The sequence below is a fragment of the Brettanomyces bruxellensis genome, chromosome 8 (assembly GCF_011074885.1).
Source record: "Brettanomyces bruxellensis chromosome 8, complete sequence".
Taxonomy (NCBI): Eukaryota; Fungi; Ascomycota; class Pichiomycetes; order Pichiales; family Pichiaceae; genus Brettanomyces; species Brettanomyces bruxellensis.
Genome location: NC_054689.1, coordinates 663186 through 685795, shown reverse-complemented (window position 1 = coordinate 685795; position 22610 = coordinate 663186). Strand labels below are relative to the sequence as shown.

Sequence of the window (22610 nt, the reverse complement as noted above, 5' to 3'; positions counted from 1 at the left end):
TTTTTTGTCACCCAGCTGAATAAAGCTAAACTATTCCTACTAAAGTAGCACTTAGAATTTGCACATAAGGGAGGCTATACCCTATGTTACTTGGAAATGGGATTCTAATACCTCCCTAGCTGTGGCTTTCCGTAATTGTTTTGTAAACTGCCGTATGTGGAATGTGGTGCAGAGACGCATAAAGAAAAAATAATCATGATGTGATCACCTCGGGGAAAATATCTAGATTCAGGCAAGGAGGGGCGATGTACGAACTCCTTTTTTTTTAACCACTCAATTTTTTAGCACAATACCCGATAGGCCTGGTCATGGGTCCCTTTCTTCCTCTCCCCCCTTACGATCTGCCACACAGCCCGCTTGCAGTAATCTATATTTATTTTCCCAATAAATATCCACCTCTACCGATATTTTCTTTATTTCATACACTATTCCTCACGTATTTGTACAGCATTTCCTAAGAAATAACACTGCTTAATCAGATATCTGGCAAACAATCAAGAATGCCTCGACTGGCGTCGTATATCCTTCCTCCTACAGGGGAAAAGAAGAAGGAAAATACTGATGAAAAGTCGAGAGACGGAACACTGAAGAATTACAACACCCTAATCAAGTTTTCATATCAGCAACTTTTAGAGCTTTTGAAATCGTATTCGGCTGATCAAAAGAGCGTCAAACTTGTTGTCAAGGACCACCAAATTCAGGGAATCAAGGTGGCAGATAAGCTTGTTTGCAAAGTCTCGAATCTTAAGGAATCACGAATAGATCTTTTTGCATCTTTAGCACCCACAAGCAATGGCCCTACTAAATGCATCGGGATGGGTCTGTTGAACGGCAGGCTGAATCCTATAAATCTTCGCATGTCGAGCTCTGGGCGCTTAAGTGATCTTGAACGTCTTTCGACAAAGTTTAAGGCTATCGAAACTTTGGCTTCACAAACCAACGGGAATGATCACCAGATAAACCCATCGGATTTATCCAAGTTACTTAATGGGGGAGTTCACCCGTCAACAATTCGCTCAATATATAAGGACATTATTACAAAAAAGGATGGCGCAACAATTTTACGACCCGAATGCCTATCACAAATATCCAATGCACTCCCTACACCAGAAGTGAGCAAGTATCTTACTGATCTTGGCTACCAGGAAGACAATCCGTTTCGTGTGCTAATGACGAACGACAAGAATGCCATTCCAGTGTTGGTGAAAGATCACAAAGCTGAACTACCTGTGGTGAAACCTAAAAAGGAAGAACCAAGGGTTAGTAAAAAGCTCACAGAGCAGGAAAGGCCGGAACAGAAGCCTCAGCAGAGTGCAGAAAGCAATACAGATACCATGAAAATTCAACCAATAGACAGTAGGACAATCCGAGCAAAGAAGCATCAGAAGTCAGCAAAGAGGATGGAATTGCATCCTGTTGAGCCATATCCCAAGCTCAAGCCAATTCCTAAGCATAAGACACCAAAGGTGGCACCATATCCGGTGTTGTCACCGGTGCACAAAAAGGAAACATCCAGGCGTGATAGAGGTATCACAATTAAGCGGAAACGGGCACCAAAAGAGAGTATTCGTGCGTCCCGTGTCAATCTACCATTCCAGTCAGAGATAGAATCGACTGCAGGTATACCGAGACGCAAAAGAAGAAGAAGAAGCTTGTCAGATGATAAGAGAAGCACATCTTCATCAGTGTCATCAAGCTCAGCATCAGTAAGAAAATCCAACCAGTCATCGCCTTTGACTCCATACACGACGGAGGGAGAGGATGATGTGACAAAAACCGATCCAGGTGTTATTCATCCCAAAAGAACGGTTCGCAATGAACTGTTTGGTGATGATCTTGTGCCTTTACCAAGGAAAAGAAGGGTCCAGAGCAAAGCAGAGATCAGGCAGTTCATACTGAAATTTCAAGATGCATATCGCCGGTATTATCAACTTTACAGGAGCCTTGAAAACACAGACATCAGCTCGCGGCCATTGAATGCCATTAATAACGAAGTGAGGACTTTGATCTCGCTTGAAAACGACTTGAGATGCTGGAAATTGGAATTGGAGAGGATGGGTTGAATTTAATAGAAAAAATATAGCAAGAACATTTATAAAGACTAATACATCATACGAACGATATATATAGATAAGCATGTGGATGTAAGAAATATGTAGTTGATAAAACGGTGGGGCTGCAGAATACATAAATTATGGAAAAAAAAGAAACTACAGATACGATATCCACACCAAAGAAAGAGCATACGATGGAAGAAAAAGTTGAATTGACATGAAACAAAGAAACAAGAAAGCATACGTTAGTGAAAGAAATAAACAAAAACAAAAATAAAAATAAGGACAAAAAAAGCATGAAAGCAACGGTCATAACATAAACTTTGCTAAGAGATGACCACGAACGAAATGACAAGAAATCTCAGTTATCGAAAGCCTTAATAGTACTAACTAAACGGAATACAGACATCGTACTGTAATCAATCAACAACGGAAGCTTCAGGGTTCCTAGGTTTCTCCTTTAAGCACCTTCCTCCTTTTTCTTACAAAAGCTTCTTGGCCTTGAAGTCATCAACCAAAGCCTTACCCAAGAAGCCAGGAGAAGAGACAACGGAAACACCGGCACTTCTCAAAGCTTCGATCTTGGACTGGGCGGTACCCTTACCACCCGAAATCAAGGCACCAGCATGACCCATTCTTCTTCCTGGAGGAGCAGTAAGACCAGCAATGAAGGATGCAACTGGCTTTGGAACATCTCTTGTGAGGTTGTACTGCTTCAAGAACTCAGAAGCCTCCTCCTCCGCGGAACCACCGATCTCACCAATCATGATGATACCTTCAGTCTCAGGATCCTTGAGGAACAAAGTGAGGGCATCAATGAAGTTGGTACCTGGGAATGGATCACCACCCATACCGATGACCAAAGACTGGCCCAAGCCGACTTCGGTGGTCTGGGCAACGGCCTCGTAGGTCAAAGTACCTGATCTGGAAACAACACCGATCTTACCCTTCTTGAAAACACTCTGAGGCATGATACCGATCTTGCACTGGTCTGGGGCAATGATACCTGGGCAGTTTGGTCCGACCAATCTAGTCTTCGACTGGGTCTTCAACATCTGCGACACTCTCAACATGTCCTGCTGTGGGATACCCTCGGTGATGCAGACAACCAATGGAATTTCAGCCTCAATTGCCTCCTCAATTGCAGAGGCTGCAACTGGAGGTGGGACAAAGATACCGGAGGCAGTAGCACCTGTCTCCTTGATGGCATCAGCAACGGAGCCAAAAACTGGCTTACCAAGATGGAGCTGTCCGGCCTTCTTTGGGTTAGTACCACCGACAATCTTGGTACCATAGTCTAGAGCCTGTTGAGCATGAAAAGTAGCCTGTCTACCTGTGAAACCTTGGTAGATGACCTTTGTGTCCTTGTTGATCTTCAAGTTCTTGATGGTGTCAGCGTAGCTCTTGGCAACTCTGGAGGTCGAGAACGATCTCTTGAGAACGTTTTTTGTGAACATGATTGATGTTGGATGAAAAGTCTGAGCGGTTGTGCGAATAAAATAAACAAAGTATCGAGAAAAAGAAAACCGAATTCGAATGATGTTCTCCCTATTAAATGTATAGGACTGTGCTGGATGATATCAGTTAATATGAAAAAAAGAAAGATGTCAAACAGATGGAAAACAAGTATTCAAGGCAGAAAGATTTAAGCGGAAGGAAAGAATTCGAGATGAAGAAGATATTATACGAATATATGTGACGCTTGATGTTTTTTATAAAAAAAAAAAAATTTGGGAAAAGGAAGTATACATATATGAGATGAATGGGGCTGTAAAGCAATACCGAGAGAAACGGAGGAAAAGCGGATGAAAGAAAATAAAATCAAAACATGACAAAGCATTGTGGGCACGCAGCAAATGAACTATAGAAATACAAATAGCGGGACAATCGAACGGAAGAATGCGGGAAACAGCCAAAAGCTCAAGAAGGGGGAGGACCACGGAGCATTGAAAAATGAGAATGAGTGATCCGAAATAACGGGGTAGAATAGGCATGGGGCCAAACTCCACAGTGTAGAAATACCCGATTGTTTCCCAGACAATGAGACCCAGGGTCGGAAAACCAAAATTTCTCCTGATCCCACCATTATTATTTTCGCGTTTTTCTCTCAAACTTCAATTTCGACTTGGGGCTTTATACCGCTCCTGGTACAATTAAAGCGGAAGATCTCTGTTCAATCCAACGTATACCCGCTACATTTGGTGGAGAGAACAATACTTTCTAGCTCCGTTCTCCTATATTTTGGTGGGGCGTATTTGTCTTTCTGTGTTCTGTGATTTTTACTCCTTTTCAACTATAAGCTTCAGTTCTTCACTACTAGGAACATTTACCGCTGATACTCTATCGGTGTCGCTTAATTCACATACATTATATTTCCACCCAACCCTTTTTCCTTTACCAATCTTGCCCAATAAAGCCACCAAGAAACTGTCTACTAGTGCACCTAAAACTTAAGTGTTCAAACAGTTATACGATAGCTTCAACTCAGACCTCCCTTCATGCCTTAATGTGCCTATTTGTAATTATAGCATTATTCACCTATACATTGTTTCCGGTACTGGCATATCGGTATTTCATATTCTGCCTTTCTTTTACCCGTGCCAGTCTTTTTATTTTTATTCTTACCCACAATATTCCTCCACCATCCCGCTTTGAAACCCCACCTAATTATCCATTGTACTGCTCTCAATGAATTCGGACAACAGACGGCCTCGAATCGGGGGCTTTAATCAGGCCATTATTTCATTATATACGTAAAATTTTCACCGCTCTCGCCTCTTTACCAGATAATCGAAACTTTTTCTCGCTCCGCATAATAACGCTCTTAATTTTTTCGTGGGGTTAAAGTCTAAGCACCGCTTTTTTTCTCCTTACACAATCAAAACTTTTTTTTTTCGCTAACTTGTAGATGTTAGAAGTTGGCTCTGTTGAGGTTTGTCCACATTCAACTTTCTTCCGAGTTTGTGACATTTCAAATTGTTTTCACTCTGTTCCAGTAGAAAGCTACCCCGATCAATCCATTCATTCCTCAAATACTTCTCCGGCCCGTCGGATTACCTTTTTTGTCTCTTTCCGAGAAAAACTGCCATCCCTTTTACCGCCTATTATTCTACTAGATCTCATTCATGATGCTTCTACGGCAGATGGGGAAAAACTACTTTCATTTACATCCACACACCAAAACTATACTTGTTAAAACATCTAACATCGATTTTTTTTCACCGTTACATCAATATCCAAAGAGACTGACATAATTCAGAGAACGTGATCCTAACCTGTCCCAGTCTTCCTGGTCAACCCACAATTCATTGATTATCTTGAGCCTGGAAAAAACAGAGCCTCCCTTCCAGCTCAAAATCGACGGATCAACACCTGCGTTCGGAAGAATTTCTATGCCAAGAAGTTGTGAATCAGATACTATATTGGATATCTTCTGAATTTGCGACTTGGTAAGAACGAACATCTCCTTCTTCTCCTTGTCATTTTCTCCCTTGTCTTCCTTTTTCTGCTCCGCCAGCCAGTCGTCATACCATCCTTTGATCAGCTTTGTGATGTCTTCAAGTCTATTGCAACCCAAAAGAGGTGATCTTGTGATGTTCAATCTATCAACTAGTATTGAGTCAAAGCCATCCGTTTTACAACCTCCACCAATCAACGAGATGTTTGAATACAACGACTCCAATCTGGTTTTAGATTCGTAACCGGCCACAGTAATAGATTCAATAATTGCTTTATCAAGCGGTGTCATGTTTCTAGTCCTTGAGTCAATATCTATTTTTGTGTTCATATCAAATGTGAACTTCTTGTCATTTGGGGGCAGGAGTCCTTCAAATGTTCCATCATCATCCTTGATAAGAGATAAAATGAAATTCGAAATCGATGTGACATTCTCGTCAGTAACTATGACCTTTGATTTTTCCATGCTTTGCATCAAAGATGTAGGATCCTCGTTTTCAAGGCCTTCGAACACACCTGCTCTGTTCTCAAACAAGCCGGCCTTTCTAACCAGCCGATTAGGATGCTTTTTTCCAAGTAGTATATTTGGATGCTTGGATTCCTTAAAATCTAAAGTTTCCATGAAGGCATCTGGGTAGAATAAACCCATTGGAGAAATCATCACTTCGTCAAAAACCTTAAACTGATATTTTGCTATCTTATTATTTGGCTTTCTCCGAACAAAACTAAACACCTGAACGGCAACATTGGCATCGTTGAAAGTGGTGAAGTTTTGCTTGAGCTCATTGGCAAGTCTCCAATCGTAAAGGTCGTTTAGGTTGATGGTCTTGTATGGGAATTGTTCCGACAACAAGTTCTTAATAAAATACCTCGTTACATCACTAGATCCATAATCTAAAACAATCTGCGAATTTGGAACTATGATACCATCTTCGACACAACAAACTTTGGTTGTGCTAGCACCAACATCAACAACACAGCCAGTACTTGTACCCGAACCAAAGGTCGAGGACATTCCCTCTTGAATTAATGCCACTCTATGAAATCCCATGATGTTAAGTAAGAAGCTGGTCATTTCTTCAACGTAGGACTTCTTGTAGAGATCTGGAATTATCAAAATACAGCTGTATACTGAAAGGTCCTTCAACTTGTCGACACCAAAATACTTTTTTAGAGTCTCAAAGAGAAGCACCTCAACATCTCCCAAAAGATCAGTGGTGGTGGCATAACTTAAATCATGGTCATTAAATCCAGAGGAAGAGAAAGGAGAACGAATCATCCATTTGTCGAGATCTTCAAGTTTAAAAACGTCATCACCAACCACGTAATCTTTCTTTACGTCCTCGGCTTTTATATAATCAACACTGTGGCTATCATTATGAATAGGTATGATCTCTGGCTCAACTCTCCTGTTGAAATTAATGCATGATTCGTGAGAGTTTGGCACAATTCGTCTTTTATAATAACGCATCCTCTCCTTGAAGTTTGCAGTGATCTCCTTCTTCCGATTAATATATGTGGTATCGCTAATCTTCACATTTTCATAACTTTCCATATCTCTTTCTGGATCAAATTTCTCTGCATACTTTATACTGCTGCCATTGAGCTTTCTTGCAACAAGATTCTTGACGATTTTGGGACCAATGTCAGTTGATAAACCTATACGGACATTTTCCGACCCAGGATGAAGTATCAATATCTTATCTGAGGAAGTGTCAGCATCATCATCAGCATCATCTTCTGTTCCACTTGAGTTTACCGATGATAAATTACTGGCAACACTTGGCGTGTGCTTCAACTTGGTGATTATATCCTGATTTTTTGTTTTTTCGTTATGTTTCCTTTTCTTAGCCAATCTAAACTCAAACACCCTCTCTTTGACTTGTCTAATCATCCGAAATTGTTCATCTTTCTTTAAATAATCCGTGAAATAGTTTTTCTGGTTGATCAATTGTATTTGAGGAATAGTCGAGAAAGGGAGGTTGTTTACTTCATCCTCTCTTTTCACACCATATTCTTCGAGCTTGCTTTGAAGTCTGGCCATTGCTCTTTTTCTTCCTTCTCTTCTCTTCTCCAATACAGCTGCACTGGCCTTTGTTGGCCTTCCATTGTGCATATTGGCTTCAACTTTTCCGTTCCTATTCCCCGGCATTTTAGCGTTTATTTGTAGTGGGTACTTAAACACAAAGTTTGTTTATAGCCACCTGAATAGCTTAGATACCAACAATACTAAAAACACGCGACTTGAAGCTATATTATTTATAGCATGAGGAAGTAAGGTATACACCGCTAGAGAACCTTGGATGGAAGAATAAAACATTTGAAATAATGATTCACGGGTGATCCAAGAATTTCTCGCGAGTAGAGTAAAAAAAAAAATTGAAATACATTAATTAGATACTTTCATGCAATAACAATACACCATCGCATTGTCTATTATAGAAAAGATGACAAGTGGAAAACTCAAATGCAGCCCTCCCCATCTTGCCATAAGGCGGCTATTAACTTTTTGACATCCTGCCAGCGCTTGCCAACAGAAAGGGTGAAGCAAAATATGGAAAAGATAAAAGATGCAATAAGGAAGCCAGATGAAACCATCGTATATATGTAGAACACAAGGACAGTAATCATAGCCTTGTACGGAGCCTTCAAACTAGGAAAAACTTGATTAACTATTCCTCCGAATTTCATGATTAACGTTGAATTAACCGCATTATTTGACGTTATTTGGGAATTCGAAACTTCAAATCTGGCCGATTCGGTAGCAACTGCATTTTCAAGTGCAAGTGTCTGTTTCATGGATTCCTCACGCATTCCGTCAATGTAATCAAACGTATCTTGAAGAATATCAGTAGAAAATGATGTCACACTTAATGTGTTACGCACAATTCGCAATAATATCAACATCATGAGTGCAACAGTAATAAAATCGGTGACGCCCATCCAGAAAGGTTGTTCAACATTTCTGGCAAAGGGAATTTGTACATTTTGATCTCTTTCCTGATCATCTCTAAACCGCACTAACACGGATGGTTGCGGGTTGTTAGATGATTGTATAGGATGGATATAGTACTGACCATCATTAGAAGCAAGTCTTGGTGCCTCTGAATTCCGTTCATGCTGAACGATGATTTCCCGAGCAACATTTACATCACTGTTATCAAAATGTTCCGGAAATGTAAGCCTGACCGATCCATTTCTAACATTTGAATTTCCACTTTGCTCGTTCCGCATTATTTGAGTAGCTAGATTCACCAAATCCTCAACGGTTACTTCTGGAATTGTGTCTGAATCTGAATCACCGTTGTTAGAGTCACTTTCGTTATCAATAACGTCAGAAACAGACTCTTGATCGCTTGGATCAAAATCCGTGCTGGAGGTTTCTTCAATTACTGGTTCAACGTAATCATTTGGCAATTCTGAATATGCATCATCACTTCTCAGTATACGTTCTCCCTTAAATGCCGAAAGCTCATGTAGAACGGGCGTGTAAATATATGAATTTGCTAAGCAACTGGGTTTTAGCCCGTATGTGTGACGCTGTATGCGAAATATTGGCGAAGCAAATACTGAAAGGAGGCAGAAGAACATGGTACTCCAGCTTGGTCGGATGGTCAGCCGCTTACATAATTACCGGTGATGCGAAATAAATTCCGAGTTTCCCAAAAAAATAACAATCATAGAATTCAAGAAAATGAAATAGAAATTAAAGCTAAAAAAAATAGAGCATTCGCAACACTATTAAAGTGCGTAACCCACAACATCGTTACAAAGCACAGCCAGATTAAAACATAATCTTTTTCCTCTGAACTTACAGCAGAGCCAGACGTTTCAAAATGGGTGGAGGACCAGTGCCAATTTGGAAGAAATATACAACCGGATCAAAGGGCATATATGAAGTGATAAGAAGGCTTCTAGTGCCTGTGCCTAATCGATCATCAGGTAATCCATATGTTCCCCTATACAGGGTCCCACCACCTGGTTCGAACAAGGAGAAATATGAGTGTGCAAACGCAATTCCAGCCACCGATATTATGAACAACGAGTATGGCGATAGAGACACAAGAAGAGCATATCCTAAGGTTGTTGCATTTACCCAGGCTAAAGTGAGTGGTTTGCTCAAGGTGGGCAGTCAGGCAAATTCCAGACTTCCCAAGAACGAGGAGGGTGTCAAGGCATTGGAAGTTGTTGAGCAGGGCAAGCTTCATCTTACGGACACGCTTAAATCGTTACCAACTTCAGTCATTAATGGTGAGGTGTTAGGTAAGGAAGGCGGTCCAATAATTGCACCAAATCTCAACAAGGGCTTCAAGGTGAGGCTCATGACTGAGGAAGAAAGTGGCATGTACAGTAACGAGTATCCAGTGAGGGTTTTTACGATTACGAAATGAGAAGGGATCAGAAATGTCGCAGTTCTGTGCTTTTTAGCACGTTACCATCTTATCTAGCAGTCACTGCTTTATTTATTAAACACAATATTTATTTTATTCACCGAATTCAAACAGTAACGTAGCATTTAGGTGAAACTACGTATACAAAAAAGAAAGCAGCCTTCAGTGCTAATTTCATCGTATCTCTATTCGGTTGAGAGTACACAAACCCCCAAATAATACAAAAAAAAAGCGTAAGCGCCAACTTAGATATCGTTACCTTGCTTTTCAGCCATCTTTTGCTGATAAGCGATATCGGTAGACTCCCATGGATAGGCAATCCAGCAATCAGGAACATCTCTCACAGCCAAATAGTGCTTCCCATCCATTATAGAAGCTGGGAGGTCAGCCTTCTTTGGCTTGAGCTTGTTATGTAGCACGAAAATAAAGAATTCTGTGTTGCTCTTCTCGAATCCACGGTCAATGGCCTGCTGCTCAGCATCTTTTTGTAATTCACTCAAAGCATAATGAAGCGTTGTTCTCGTATCATCGACTTCATCAATAATTAACACCTTCTTGTTGCAGAGGTCTATTCCCGATTCTCCATAATGAATCCACTGGATTCTCTTCACTTTGGATCCAACTTCTTCTGCCGTGGTAGACACGGTATTAGTATCTTCATAAAGGGAGAGGATAATAGCAAAGATCTTTTTGCTTGGTTCACCCGGTTCTTTCAGGAATGTCCTTAGAATACGGGCTGGAATAAAACCACCTCCTCCAATGGCAATAATATAGTCTATATCCAGCTTCTTTATCTTCTCCGCTGCTTCTTTACAAAGCTCATGGATGTGATTATAAGAGATGAACAATTTTTCGTTTTCTTCCACCATTTTGACTGTGTTTCCTTTAATCTTATCTATGCTTAACTAGTTTTTTGAGCTGGCTGGGAGCTTTGCTGTGTTGCAGACCCCATCTATCTTCGAAGCTCTGACATACTGATTGGTTGATTTCAGGTTGAAGGTCGGGAAAAATTTTTTTGAAAGCGGTCTTGCTATTGAAAAAAAAAAAAAAAAAGGGAAAGCGGACGATTCAAGCAAGATAAGAAAGATGAAAAAAAAAAGGAGTACCAAAAAAAGAGAAGGGCATGATGGAAAGAAAAAATAGAGAGTGGAAATGTAATGGGAAGAGAAAAAGAGGTGGAAATGCATCGCATGGAATAGATATTGCACCAGTGGAAATATTTATTCTAATGCCATTAGACTTATCGCATGCCGAGATAAGGTAGCTTCATACTGTAATAAGGCAGACTCATCACATGCTATATTTAGGTAACTTTCTCATATATCTATAGATAATCACCCAAAACTAAGGTTCATAATATTAGCAGACTATACAGAGTCCATGGTATATTCAATGTACTATATAGCGAGTATTCCTGCACTCATGTCTCTCTCTCGGCAAAGGAGTTAATCATTCCAATCTCGCTCTCCTCATACTCTTTGAGCTGCACTTTCCCGTCCTTATCGATATAAGTGTTGGCCTGAACAAGCTGCTTTCTTGGAAGTTTCTGGGCCAAAACTGCCTTTCTGAACTTGAGCAAATCGTCCGGAATCGTGGTCAACGTTTCAAAGAACTCGGATCCGTGCTTAACATCGGCCGAGCATTTGTAAACATGAAGTTTCTTCAAGAAGTCGGAAATCGCCTTCTGTCCAACCGTAGCTATCTTCGACTTGTCAACCTTCACGACAAGATCGGAGTACTCAGGTTTTGTGTACTCAAGCTTCACAAGACCTTCCCCAGCATCCAAAAACGTCTTCATAATGGCATATCTAGCTTGGCAGTGCGCCTGGCCCCATTTCTTGTTTTCAGGGTCATAAAACTCCAAGGCAAGCAATCCAGCTCTGCACATGGATAAGTACGACACGTATGTGACAATATCCTGCTCTTCCTTGGTCTTGTAACCAAATATTTCCAATAACTTGCGGTTTGTGATGAGATACATGGCCACAGACTCGGCTCTACATTCCTCATATGGACCTGCAACCGATCCGAAAACAGATCCCCAGGTCTCACCAGGTTTGTAGTACGTGCTTACAGGTTTTCCATCCAAGCCAATTGGAGGACTGTTGCGGTCAAAGTTGAATGTACCATCCCCATTTTCCATCAACAACTTGCCGGTTCCATGACCGAGCAACTCGTGAATTCCAACTTGAACCTCAAAAGCCTTGGTGCAGTAGTCATCGTAAACTTTCTGCAAATCCTCCTCGATAAACGAGATGTGGTGCTTTCTGGACTTGGCATTAAGGATATTTCCCAACGAGACATTCTTGAAACCCACATTGATCCGGATCTTATCGTAATTTGGAATATTGATGCCTATTGGACAGCCCGAACCTGCATAAGTCAACACCTCCAATGAAGTAAAGTCAGGAGGTGTGAACCTATCTTTCTCGAACGACTTATCCCAGGGCAACTCTGTGATAAATTCGGTTGCATTCTTCACCAAGCTACCGAACTTCTTGGTTCTGTCCTTGTTGACCATGGCAACAAGGCATTCCCACTCACCCTTTGTGCCGAGATAGTCCCGGTAAGTCTCAATAAAGCCAATATTGGTTTCAACTGATGGTCCGATGTCCTTAACCCAGTACACCTGCGAGTTGTAGTGGCAATTCATTGATCCGGTTGCAAAAGCTGCAATGTAGTTTTCAAGCATCTTAACCTCAGTCTCGTTTGCTGCATTCTGCTTGGCTTTTTGCAGTGACTCTGCAATGTGCGAAAATTCCTTGGAGTGGTCTCCAAATTGGAATGTCAAGCTTGCTGGCTTTCCCTCGATGCTAAACTCGATTTTCTCTGGATAGTAACCGGTTGCATTGGATGTAAATGCACTGGCAACATGAACGATGAACTTATTGCCACTTGTAGCCTTCTCGACTCGAATATTCTCGGGCATAATGCCCTTTGAGGCAAGAGCAGCATCCACAGCCTCACCCTCAGCCTTAGTAACAAGGTTGAGATAGTATCCTGAAACTTGGCCTTTCTCAGGTGAGCCCATAAGTGCCGTGTTTCCATCCAATGAGTAGATTGCGATTCTTGCCGACTCAAAGAGCTGAAGTGCAGCCTCACTGTTCGTGCTTTGAACTAGAGTCTTCAAGTCAGTCAACGGAATTCTTGGAATGAACTTCACGTCACCAAAAGACTTGTAGTTGCCCAAATTGGCAAGGAATTCCGACGCATACTCCAACCACTGCTGGACGGGCCTCTCACCCAAGTTTTTCTTCAATTCGGAATAATCACCCTTGACTGCTTTATGAATTGTAAGAATCAAGTCGTATATATCCTCTGATTCCGGAGAAACCGATCTCATAACAACCCTGGTTCCCCAGTGGCCCGCTTTTGAAAAGTAGTGTGCATATCTCTGCTCTTTAGGTGTAAGGTCACCAAAATATTTCGATGCCTCAATTCTTGCAATCGGAGCATCTGTGTCTGCATAGTAATCCTCTTTGTTGATCGACATGCTTGGTTGGAAACAGCTGAACAGTCTAACTGAGCCTTTAGAAACTTTCTGGTATCTGGCAATTGCTGGAAATATTCGGCTCCTGCTTAAAGAACGAATGATGTTCATATAACAGGGGATAGTAATTATTGTATCAAAGGGAATATGAAGAGGAAAAAATACGCAACGCAAATTTCAGCATGCACAGAATTGAATCCGCCGATGTAATTCCCAAAAATATAAAATGTGGTAATTGATGGAAGATTGATCCCTCTGCGCAAGTGGATAGATAGAGAGAAGTAATAGGAAGGAAAATCGGGTAGGTGCCCACTCGCGTTATTCCGCAAACAATTTGTAAACGGCGCCATAGTAAAACTCCACTTCTCAGCTGCTATCATTGACTTTTTCCTTTCTTTTTATCCTTTATTTTAATTTTTTTTTTTTATTTAATCTCTTTTGCGTATTCTTTCGCGTGCGTGCATTTTCATTATCCCCATTTCCTTACAGTTAGCAGTTGCTATACATTCTAGCTTTTCAATTCACTCGAAAGCACCACTTTACAAGATTCCTAGATGCCAACAGCCGAGATCTCGTCAATTTTATAATGTCAGACTCCGAAGACATTTTTGAGCATCCCGAGCATAAATCTCAATTGGCTTTATACAAACGAATCATCGATGATTTGGTAAGCATACACAAATATCGTGATGACGTGATATTATTCTGAAAGTGAAGAAATCTGTCTTAGGTTCTTATAAAAATCTGCTCAATACTAACATTGCTACAAACAGAAACAAATTAATGGGAGCGTGAAGGATGTCAACAAGGAATTGTCAAAAGTTAAAAATACAAATGAAAGCATCGCTTTAGTTAACCAGTTATGGGAAAACTACAAGAAGAGTGCCCAGTTCCATCTTTCCGAAACCAGGCCTGACGACAGTGCTACCGAAAACTGATAAAATCCAAATGTTCTTAACTAGTTTTCATCCTTGCTCGGTAATTAATTTCCAAAAAATATTGATATCATTAAATCAATCGTACATATACATATAGAGTTTGCACAAACCACCCCTGAGAGAACTAAAAGCTTGTTTATAAGTGTGTCGAATATTCCAAGTATATTTATCTGGGTAGACTGATTCTTCAATCGACCATTGGCGTTTCTTCAATTTGTTTAAGCTTCATACCCTCTTGCTTTCAAACACTATCTATTCTTTCAAACTTCCTCTCTGGCTTCAGTTTTGACTCTTCTTTTCTGGAAGTAGGCCGTATCTTCTTTTTAGAATCACACGTTGTCTAGAGTATTTGTCATCTGGAGAAAATCTTGCAGGATGTGCAGACTTTGTAATCTCACCCGACTCTGTTATCTTCTTGAGCGTATATATTCTTTTTCCGTCAGGACCTAGTGTGTACATTAAATGCATATTGATTGGTATTTGTATACTTTTTTATGTAATGTTTTCGTTATATATTGCAAGTAGATACTGTGCTAAAGTTATGTTACACATGATGAAGATGTTGAAAAATTTAGAGTCCCAAGCGAAAATTTTTTGTGTTATCGTATCGCTTTTTCTTTCTCTCTCTTTCTTTTTCTTTACCTCCTTACACATGATAACGATGGGTCGCGAGGCAGATCTGCGGAGTCACTCACAGTGAATGTGTTTAGAGTAATAATGCATAAGGAAACTACTACATCCCTGTGTCAAAAAGCATTAAGTTTCTACATTTTTTTCTTTTGCATTGCATATTCATATTCTACCAGCATCACTCATTGTAATTGAGCGGCTCTTAAATCAATGCCTTCAAATCCAAAAAATGATATATTTGCGAATCTCCTGCAATCATCCACTAGAAAATCTTTTAACAAGAATTCGAGCATGGGGATGGCTCAACAAATGAAACTATCATCGTCCTCTCTTTCAAATATTGCGAGGAATGATTCTTCAACTGCAAGCATTGATATGGACTTTTTAGAAACCCATTTGAAAGGAAATGGCTCCGGAAATAGCATTTTCAATACTCAACCTCTGAAACCACAACCTTCTTCAACGCATAAGGGTACAGTGAATGATATATTTGCTTCATTTACTACTCCTTCTTCTAGATCACAATCATCTTTGCCATCAAATGGAAATTCCTCAAAAATAGCAAGTTCAAGTCAGTCTAATCCAGTAGTTACAAATCTGGGAATACCAACAAATGGCCATCAAACTGTTAATAAGGACAACACAGATGTTAATAATGGCATAATAGCTGATAACGGCGGGATGGATCTGCTAGAAGGATTCTTTACGCCCGTTTCAACACCTAATAAATCTGAAACCAGTTTGCAGCATAAGACCGAAAATAATAACTCTAATTCCACACACTTGCCGATACATGCCGATCTCGGCAGTCAGCAGGATTCACAGAAACACATGATTGATGAAAAGAAGGATGATGCATTGGCTGTACTTATGGACATGGGCTTTGACATTGATGAGGCTTCCAGAGCTTTAAATCAAACCAGTTCAGGTTATAATGTGGAATCAGCATTAAATATGCTCACTGCTCAAAGATTCAAATGATAGACGGAGATATGATCATGCATCGTTGCCGAACAACCTGAAAGTGTCAAATTCAGAATCCTTAGGTGAAGTTGTCAATGACTTATCCAGTGAATTTATGAGTAAAGCCTCAAGGCTTTTCAAATCTGGTCGTGAAAAGCTTCAGCAAGGAATTGAGATGTACAAGCAGCAGCAAAATGAACGAACTGGAAACGAGCCAGCATGGATGAAAAACAGAGATGTGTATAAGAAGAAATCGATCGGATTAATGGATGAAAGAGATGAACTGACGAGAGATCATATTAGAAGACTAACTGCTGGTCAACGAGCAAAGGACAGAGAGTTCCGTTTGGGTAGGGATCATGTGATGTCTGACTTTGGAAAAGCAGATGAGCATTCTGGTTACAAACCGTCAAATTATGACTCTTTTAATTCATCCAGATCGCAATCGGTTGAACGCACGCCAGAGATTGGTCAACAAGAAAGGCGGTCTCACACTCAGCAGCAGGTTGGAGTACAGAGTATGCAGCATAAGAGCACTTTGCTACCCAGGAAGAACTCTGAAAATGACAGATCCAAAAGTCCGGATGAAACTCTTGTTGATATAATGGAGGCACCTTTATCGACTACAAGTAATGGTGTCTCTTCTACTAAATCCAGAACTCCAGGTGGACTCATTCCGTACAATAAACCATCGATGCCATTTGGTATTGCACGAGAAGAAGGTGCAGCTGCTTTCAAATCGGGAGATTTCCCAAAGGCATTAGAATGCTATCAGGAGGCTCTTCAATTCCTCTCAACTGATCATCCTTTCAGAATATTGATGTACTCAAATTTGGCAACCGTGTTTGAAAAGCTAGGAAACTCTAGAGATCAACTTAGTGCTTGTACAAGTGGTCTTGACATGATCTCAACCCTTTGCAAGGATGTGTCTTTGCTGGATGATCTCATGTTGGAGCCACACAAGAGTTTGAAGAAGTTCTGGATTAAATTAAACATAAGGCGTGCTGAAGCTTTAGAGCAGTTAGAAAAGTTCCAGGATTCATTTAAAGCATATGACGAATTGTTGAAGCATGGGGTGTCATCAAAGCCAATCATGGATGGAAGAAGACGCTGTCTATCTGTTATGCAGCCTAAACGTAAGCCTGCAGTTGAAAGGCCTGTTTCTGCAACTCATAGATCGTCAAATTCTACTGTGACACCTAAATTATACAGAGAAAGTGAAACATTAAGGAGGGTCAAAAGACAGGAAGATGCCGAGGAAAAAGAGAAGGAAGAAATGTTTAGATTACACGATAAGGTGGAAGGCCTTCTGCAAGGTTGGAGCAATGGTAAAAGGGATAATATCAGGGCCTTGCTATCTAGTTTGCATGAAATTCTATGGCCGGATCTTCATTGGAGACCTGTGTCAATGACAGACCTTGTTTTGGACAAGAAAGTCAAAATTACATATCTTAAAGCGGTTGCAAAGGTTCATCCAGATAAGCTTGGGAATAATGTCACAACTGAACAGAAGATGATCGCCAATGGTGTATTTATTACAATAAACGAGGCTTGGGAGACATACAAGAAGATGAACAATATAAAATGAGGGTGTTTGTGTAGAAAGCTGCCATATATAGATACAATATTACATATCATGTTTACTTTTCTGTAATGGTATTAGTAAAGCCTTCTTTTATTTTATATTGTGCTTTTGGTTGTATGTAATTATTATATTTGCACCCAATAAATCTCTAGCGCTTGGGTTCGATGATGGCATCTTCGTATTTTTGTAGTGCCCTTTTTAGAGATTCTATCAATGGATGCATGATTTCTTCCTCCTTGGTACGTTCTTCACCCTCAGATTGATTCAGGTTCGCAGTTACTCTTTCAAGACACTTGGTGATGCTGAAAAATGATTTTCGCAGCTGTATCAGTTCCTTCTTGAAGTGAGAATTTGTCGAGATAGATGAAGTTGAGATGGAATTGAAGTGAATCCAAAAATGACGGAGGAATTCAATAGATGTTGACTGGGTAAGCCGGAGACTTTCTAATCTATCCTTTGAAATTTCACTACGAGCATCCTTCCATCCAGTACTCAAGTTGTCGTTGTCAAGACTCCAGGATTGACTTGACTGCTTGGAATTCTTTCTCACAATACTGATCACATCCTTATAAGAGTCATATATCGACTTTTTAATCTGAAAGTACACCGATGTCAAGTCGAGCTTCTCGGCCTCATTAAACTGGCCTTTGAACATCTGCATGGATGCATCGTAATCATTTAACTTGGGATTCAAGTCGGATTGAGTCATGGCCTGCTTCACAAGTTCGGGAGGAACGATACTGGAAGAAACGTTTGACCGCTGTGTGTAATTCAACTTATTGTAATCCACAGTTTCCTTGTGGTCAAGGTCCTTTATTTCCAATTCATGCTTGAACTCATCGTCTGGGTTTGCATTTTTCTTCCTTGGATTCTCCTTGATGTTTGACATCATACGTCTGCTTAACCTATTCATGGTCCTCATAATATTCACAAGGTCTGGGTCCTGATCCTTCTTCATGGTAATATCCGGCTTGTTTCCCAATAATCCAGCATCATCAGCCTCGTTTCCGAGGATATCAATGCATTTGGAGATCTTCTCATCCTCACCGTTGAAAAGTTTCACCTTCTTTTTAGCTGCAGTGATCTGTAGATCGGAAGCTCTTCTTTTCTTCGATCGTCCTTTTTCCTTATGTCTGTCTGTTTCCTTTGCCTCCTGATCCTCTAACAATTTATCCACATCCTCATCCTCCTCCTCTCCATCGTAGTCGGGATCGTAGTACAAATACTTATCCAAGGTGATATCACCACGATCGTACAAGTTTATCTTTTCTCCCCTCAACTTACGAAAGAGCTTCGAGGAAAAGAATCGGGACCAGAACTCCCCCTCACTTATCTTGGGAACATTGTCATCATACGCTTTTCGGACTATCGGATACTGCTTGAAAATCTCATGTATTTTCTCGCGCGTCACACTAACATTAACTTCGTTTTCACTGGAGGCAACAGGTTTAATTGTACTGAGAACATTGTATGGTCCCCTTTTCTGACTGTGTTGGACTGCGTATGATCGCAAAAGATGGATTCTGCTTGACCAGAATTCTTCAGGCTCTAAACCACTTTTAATCACGGCCTCTGTAAAAGTCTTCATTAAATCCGAGTTCTCCCTTAAAAGCTTCTGTTGAAGAGTGAAATTCTTGAGGAGCTTCTTTGAGTCCAACAGATTGGTCAAAAGCTCATCATTATCAACATTTTCGCCGTATTCCGATGTGCCAAACTCGTTATCTGGTGTCTCTGATCTGCTTGCTTCCATTTCCTTGCTGGTTTTCTTTCTTGCAATCACTTGCTGCAAAGTCAGCTTTATATTATCCATAGTGACCCTGTTGTTGAAGCTGAAAATCACACTGTTCTTGTGCTTCTTTTGCTTTTTGCCATCACTCTCTGAGCCATGCTCATCCTTAAGTCCTATCTTCAGCATCATCTTTTGGATTTTGGCCGGGGTCGCCTGCAAACTAACAATCTTATCAAGCGGAATACTCACCACGGAATGACTTGCATCAGTATCCACGCACTTCCACACCACTTTTGGTGGTTCTGCATCCTCCAATATGGTAACTATACCCGCCTTTCTGTGATGAAAGGCTGTCCCCGAAACTGTTGCTGGCATATCTGTTGCAAGTCTTCACCTTCCAAATCCCGTATAAAAAAATGACTATATATGATAAGATCGAGCTAAGAACGGTCACCCTATAGGTATGCACAGTCACTTGGCAGACTATTTCTCGATACAGTTCTCTCCAGTCACTTTTGGGAGTGTTAATTTGTAGGTTTCTGGTATTAGGATGAATAGAGATCAGGATTTTCGCCTCTGCTTGAGGTGCTGGAAAAATATATGTACAAAATCAAAGAAATCAAAATTAAAAAAAAGAAAAATCAGTAATGTTATCGCGGCATCATCTCCACATGCTTTTTGCTCTTTCCGAGCTCTATTTTTCTCTATGAATTAAGGCTCATCTTAACCAAGCCACGTCAATTTTACTGTTGCCAGAATACAGTGAATATATATCACTTCCAAATCAACGTTTCCACGGTTACAGCTGCAGACTCAATTGCAATCACTGCTTTTTTCGAAGGACGTCAAGTGAAACAGAATAGACATGCATTTCATAACGAAAGCTCCAATCCGAGGAATTCTCGGTTTAAACAGAACACTTATGGCATCAATTCCACGATTTGGTGCAAGAACAATCATTAGTCCCCTCAGGCTCGGAATTCGGAGTAGGTACTACTCGGAAGAGATGAAAAGTAAGGAGTATATTCCGGAAGGTAAGATAGTTACTGATCCGGTTACAGGTGAGAAGAAGTTCGTTAAGCCAATGACAATCCACTCGAACCTACCGGAGGACCCACACATCAAAGAGAGGAAGACGGGACGGATTGCTTTTTCGATATTTGCGTTGTTCATTTTGGTTGCAACTGCTAGTGTGTTCCAGTATGAAAAAGTGTCAACACCGGTGATGAATGCCACGATGTACTACTTACGGCGGTCTCAACTCGCCAGATCGCACTTGGGTAACGAGATTACGTACTCTGGGTGGTTTCCGTATATTAGTGGAGAGGTTAATACTGTCAAGGGAGTTGTCAATATACACACTAAGGTTGAGGGTAAGAAGGGTAAGGCTGTGATGTATTTGAAGGCAGGAAGAGCCTCTAAGGACAATGATTTCCATATAGATGTGTGGAAGCTTGTGCAGGATGATGGAGTCGTGTTGGATCTTCTTCATGATGACGATTCGATTGTCCTTGAAATTTAGGGGGTTACTTTCTAAATTTAATGAGTTACTTTCGGTATCCTTTCTAGTGGAGTTACTTTTGCAGTGTCCTTTCTAGTGGAGTTACGTTTCCAGTCTCTTTTCTAGTGGAACTACTTTCAACAGCCATCTTTGCTTCTAAACCTTGTATATATGGCATGCCAACAGGCAGTTTATGGCTGCTTTTACGTTATGACTTTGCTTTCCGTTATGGCTTTGCTTTATGTTATGACTTTGCTCTACGTCAGCTTTTTCTCTATAAGTATATCTATGAAATTATTGTCGTATACATTTATAATTACATTTGTCCTTCCGATGAAGAGAGAAAAAAAATGAAAGGTCCCTAAAGACCTTGCTTCACGCTTTGAAGCCATGCACGTTTGTTGGATGAATAGTTTGAAAATTGGTCGGAGTCAATAGCCGCACTCCGAGGCTCTCTGTAGCTGAATGAGCTGGAATCGCTCACAATGTCATCTGCATCGTCGTCAGCAGCCATAAATTGGGACTTCCTCATTGGGGTCTCAAATGGTGAAATGTGTGATCGTCGAGCTGAAGACTCGGTCTCCAAGTTTTGCTCCTGCCTGCCCCTAGGCTCTTGATCCCCCGGGGAATTTTCGATACCCGATTGGTCGAACCCAACCGCTCTGGGCAAGTCTACCACCCGCTTTGCAGGATGCGAATCGTCAGCATGCATAACTGTGTCCTGGTGAGTCGCAAGTGGCTTTTGGGGAGTTACCGGATCGCGGGACTCGGGGGAAGACTCGTAGTCGGATGTTTCGGGCACGGGATGCTCGTGTGTGGCGATTTGGGGCCTTTTCCCGCTGGTACTGGAACTGTGCTGGCTGTTCTCACTGTAACTCTTTGGTGTTTGGTGTCCAGCCCCCAAACTCTGGCTGGAGTTGTTTCTGCTGCCACCGTGTGGCGATATTAGCCTCTGGGACGAGGTCACGAACCGCCGGGCATCCCTGGTTCCGGCATTCGCGATGTTAAAGGAGCTGTTGGAGCGGGAAACCGGCGAAGAGGACAGCTTGGTGCCATTTCGGACGGGATAGTTGTTTAGCAAATTGATCTGCGAGGCCGTGGCTGTGGCCATCGTCTGTGCAGCTTTCGGGAATGAGGACGAGTCCGTCTGGTTTAGCTGTCTCCGGTATTCGCTCTGCACAGACAGCAACGATCTCTGACCAGAGAGACTGGATGCTGATCTGTCGTGGCTTCCGGGCACCAGCGGACGGTCCAGGCCGGTCTGCTTGTTCTTGGCATCAAGGAGATTGCTGGATGACGCGGTGGACGAAGATGTCGAGGCCTCGGCAGCCGTTGGGAGTATCGGAATCACCGATTCGTAGTAGTTGATGAAGTTCCTCTCTCTGTCGGCACGGGTCGAGTTTTGCCGGTTGTAAGACTCGGTTATCTTCCCGTTCGCATCCGTGCTGGACGAGCCTTGCTCAGTATTCGACCTCGAGCCCAACTTGTGCGGGCCATACGACGTTGACCCACTGCTTGAAGTGGTATCGCCCCCCTCCTGGCTATTCGGAATCCTCGGAACGATTCGCAGACCTTTTATTCGTGGCTGTCCATACATTCGGGACCTACTCCTTGCTGGGTTTCCATGCTTTGTGTTCTTCGTACCGCTTCTTCGGAACTTCCCTCCATCCGACTGCCTTTCCAAGTCGATTTCTGTAGTTGATGAGGAGTCCGACGACCGGTTGAGCCCAGATGGTCCACTTTCCGTGGTATCCTCCTCCTCTATTATGTTGTCAAGGTCCAGATCTGACGAATTGCTGCCGAACTCCGAGTTTTTCGCCTCCCGGGCCATTTCCCGCCTCATCTTCCTCTGCTGTCTATTCCAGAAGTAGGA

At 41.5% G+C, this 22610-nt stretch overlaps 14 protein-coding genes across 14 annotated transcripts; 6 read left to right on the top strand and 8 right to left on the bottom strand.

The window, feature by feature from the left end:
• Positions 1-500: 500 nt before the first annotated feature.
• BRETT_000503 (uncharacterized protein) lies at positions 501-2063 on the top strand (the record flags this gene model as incomplete). Its single annotated transcript, XM_041279068.1, has 1 exon — positions 501-2063. The coding sequence occupies one exon, from the start codon at positions 501-503 to the stop codon at positions 2061-2063; it is 1563 nt and encodes a 520-aa protein (XP_041137282.1).
• Positions 2064-2536: 473 nt separating this feature from the next.
• TCA8 (Succinate--CoA ligase [ADP-forming] subunit alpha, mitochondrial) lies at positions 2537-3511 on the bottom strand (the record flags this gene model as incomplete). Its single annotated transcript, XM_041279067.1, has 1 exon — positions 2537-3511. The coding sequence occupies one exon, from the start codon at positions 3509-3511 to the stop codon at positions 2537-2539; it is 975 nt and encodes a 324-aa protein (XP_041137281.1).
• A 1772-nt stretch (positions 3512-5283) lies between these two features.
• Positions 5284-7662, bottom strand: BRETT_000501 (uncharacterized protein; the record flags this gene model as incomplete). The annotated part of the gene is made up of 1 exon (XM_041279066.1): positions 5284-7662. One exon carries the CDS (start codon positions 7660-7662, stop codon positions 5284-5286), a length of 2379 nt encoding a protein of 792 aa, XP_041137280.1.
• Positions 7663-7973: 311 nt separating this feature from the next.
• On the bottom strand, positions 7974-9101 carry BRETT_000500 (uncharacterized protein; the record flags this gene model as incomplete). Its single annotated transcript, XM_041279065.1, has 1 exon — positions 7974-9101. The coding sequence occupies one exon, from the start codon at positions 9099-9101 to the stop codon at positions 7974-7976; it is 1128 nt and encodes a 375-aa protein (XP_041137279.1).
• Positions 9102-9346: 245 nt separating this feature from the next.
• BRETT_000499 (uncharacterized protein) lies at positions 9347-9901 on the top strand (the record flags this gene model as incomplete). Its single annotated transcript, XM_041279064.1, has 1 exon — positions 9347-9901. The coding sequence occupies one exon, from the start codon at positions 9347-9349 to the stop codon at positions 9899-9901; it is 555 nt and encodes a 184-aa protein (XP_041137278.1).
• A 245-nt stretch (positions 9902-10146) lies between these two features.
• On the bottom strand, positions 10147-10770 carry HPT1 (hypoxanthine-guanine phosphoribosyltransferase; the record flags this gene model as incomplete). The annotated part of the gene is made up of 1 exon (XM_041279063.1): positions 10147-10770. The coding sequence occupies one exon, from the start codon at positions 10768-10770 to the stop codon at positions 10147-10149; it is 624 nt and encodes a 207-aa protein (XP_041137277.1).
• Positions 10771-11321: 551 nt separating this feature from the next.
• On the bottom strand, positions 11322-13394 carry BRETT_000497 (uncharacterized protein; the record flags this gene model as incomplete). The annotated part of the gene is made up of 1 exon (XM_041279062.1): positions 11322-13394. One exon carries the CDS (start codon positions 13392-13394, stop codon positions 11322-11324), a length of 2073 nt encoding a protein of 690 aa, XP_041137276.1.
• A 583-nt stretch (positions 13395-13977) lies between these two features.
• BRETT_000496 (uncharacterized protein) lies at positions 13978-14329 on the top strand (the record flags this gene model as incomplete). The annotated part of the gene is made up of 2 exons (XM_041279061.1): positions 13978-14058; positions 14165-14329. The coding sequence occupies 2 exons, from the start codon at positions 13978-13980 to the stop codon at positions 14327-14329; spliced, it is 246 nt and encodes an 81-aa protein (XP_041137275.1).
• Positions 14330-14404: 75 nt separating this feature from the next.
• On the bottom strand, positions 14405-14797 carry NOP10 (snoRNP complex protein; the record flags this gene model as incomplete). Its single annotated transcript, XM_041279060.1, has 2 exons — positions 14405-14460; positions 14620-14797. 2 exons carry the CDS (start codon positions 14795-14797, stop codon positions 14405-14407), a joined length of 234 nt encoding a protein of 77 aa, XP_041137274.1.
• Positions 14798-15169: 372 nt separating this feature from the next.
• BRETT_000494 (uncharacterized protein) lies at positions 15170-15940 on the top strand (the record flags this gene model as incomplete). The annotated part of the gene is made up of 1 exon (XM_041279059.1): positions 15170-15940. One exon carries the CDS (start codon positions 15170-15172, stop codon positions 15938-15940), a length of 771 nt encoding a protein of 256 aa, XP_041137273.1.
• Positions 15941-16037: 97 nt separating this feature from the next.
• Positions 16038-17510, top strand: BRETT_000493 (uncharacterized protein; the record flags this gene model as incomplete). Its single annotated transcript, XM_041279058.1, has 1 exon — positions 16038-17510. The coding sequence occupies one exon, from the start codon at positions 16038-16040 to the stop codon at positions 17508-17510; it is 1473 nt and encodes a 490-aa protein (XP_041137272.1).
• Positions 17511-17655: 145 nt separating this feature from the next.
• BRETT_000492 (uncharacterized protein) lies at positions 17656-19611 on the bottom strand (the record flags this gene model as incomplete). Its single annotated transcript, XM_041279057.1, has 1 exon — positions 17656-19611. One exon carries the CDS (start codon positions 19609-19611, stop codon positions 17656-17658), a length of 1956 nt encoding a protein of 651 aa, XP_041137271.1.
• Positions 19612-20101: 490 nt separating this feature from the next.
• BRETT_000491 (uncharacterized protein) lies at positions 20102-20758 on the top strand (the record flags this gene model as incomplete). Its single annotated transcript, XM_041279056.1, has 1 exon — positions 20102-20758. One exon carries the CDS (start codon positions 20102-20104, stop codon positions 20756-20758), a length of 657 nt encoding a protein of 218 aa, XP_041137270.1.
• A 340-nt stretch (positions 20759-21098) lies between these two features.
• BRETT_000490 (uncharacterized protein) lies at positions 21099-22580 on the bottom strand (the record flags this gene model as incomplete). The annotated part of the gene is made up of 1 exon (XM_041279055.1): positions 21099-22580. The coding sequence occupies one exon, from the start codon at positions 22578-22580 to the stop codon at positions 21099-21101; it is 1482 nt and encodes a 493-aa protein (XP_041137269.1).
• Positions 22581-22610: the final 30 nt, after the last annotated feature.